Source organism: Blastomyces gilchristii (assembly GCF_000003855.2).
Source record: "Blastomyces gilchristii SLH14081 genomic scaffold supercont1.45, whole genome shotgun sequence".
Taxonomy (NCBI): domain Eukaryota; kingdom Fungi; phylum Ascomycota; class Eurotiomycetes; order Onygenales; family Ajellomycetaceae; genus Blastomyces; species Blastomyces gilchristii.
Genome location: NW_003101638.1, coordinates 4,769 through 5,768, shown reverse-complemented (window position 1 = coordinate 5,768; position 1,000 = coordinate 4,769). Strand labels below are relative to the sequence as shown.

General features: G+C 50.1%; 1 protein-coding gene across 1 annotated transcript; it reads right to left on the bottom strand.

The window, feature by feature from the left end:
- Positions 1–449: 449 nt before the first annotated feature.
- On the bottom strand, positions 450–782 carry BDBG_09459 (uncharacterized protein; the record flags this gene model as incomplete). The annotated part of the gene is made up of 2 exons (XM_031724018.1): positions 450–546; positions 697–782. Coding segments are annotated over 2 exons (182 nt in total), but the record flags the coding sequence as incomplete, so codon positions are not given.
- Positions 783–1,000: the final 218 nt, after the last annotated feature.

Below are 1,000 nucleotides of genomic sequence, written 5' to 3'. Positions count from 1 at the left end.
TCTTTCAAGTCCCCGATGCGATGTTGTCTCTGGACACATAATCTCTTGCAAGATTATATTAATTTTGAAATTCCGACACAGCTTTGGCAGCGACGTACACCTCGCAGGCTCAAGGTGGCATCGAGAGAGGAGTGCTGGCAGGCCAATTCCCCTATCTATCGCGAGCGGCTCTTCCCCCATGAGCTGCCTCCTGAACTAGCTGACCCCTGACTGAAAGGTGAATGCTTCTGACGTGGCAGCCGCTCAATGGCGTTCCCAGAGTTCAAAGAGAAACCTTGTCATTCGAATCCCGGACCTGTTGACCTGAGCCGGCTCCAGGCCCCTCGCTATAGAAAATTTAAATCTTTCTTAGCGCTTCTGCTGACAGGCACCTCGGACCACTTGATGACGGAATTCTGTCTTTTCCCCACCGTTGTCAGACCAGATCAGAAAAGCAGGGAGCGACCTACGATCAGCAACCCCACCGCCAGTCTTCATCAAGGTATCGTGGGACTTGTGCTCGTTCAGATGGAGTAGCGGAGTGGACTTGATATCTTTGCCGAACAACTGTCAGCCGTGCATGGCAGATCGAGCACTGGGGAGAACACATTCATGGCTTTGAATGCGTGTTTCTGAACAGCAGTGCTGGTTCACCGTCGTGCTGCATAACTCTTTTCTTCCACCTGGTACATGCATTCAGAGCCAGCGACCTGGTACTGGGAATGGGGGTTGACTGCTGTTAAAAGACGGCAAGGCAGACTTCCATAGATATCTCATGTACCGTGCACGCGCAAATGTCCTGACTGTGGCAGTATCATTATTTCTCTACTTTAGATTGTCATTGGCGACAGCAGGCAGCAAGCACGCAGCCTTCAATCATGCGACGGATGGGATTGAGAACATCTCATACGTTTACAGCTCCCTAGCCAACCATTCCAGCAAGATACCAGCAATTCCTTGTTCCAAGAGTTTTTATAAATTATCTTCTCTAGCTCAGAGTAGTTGTGGCAGATTCTGGTAG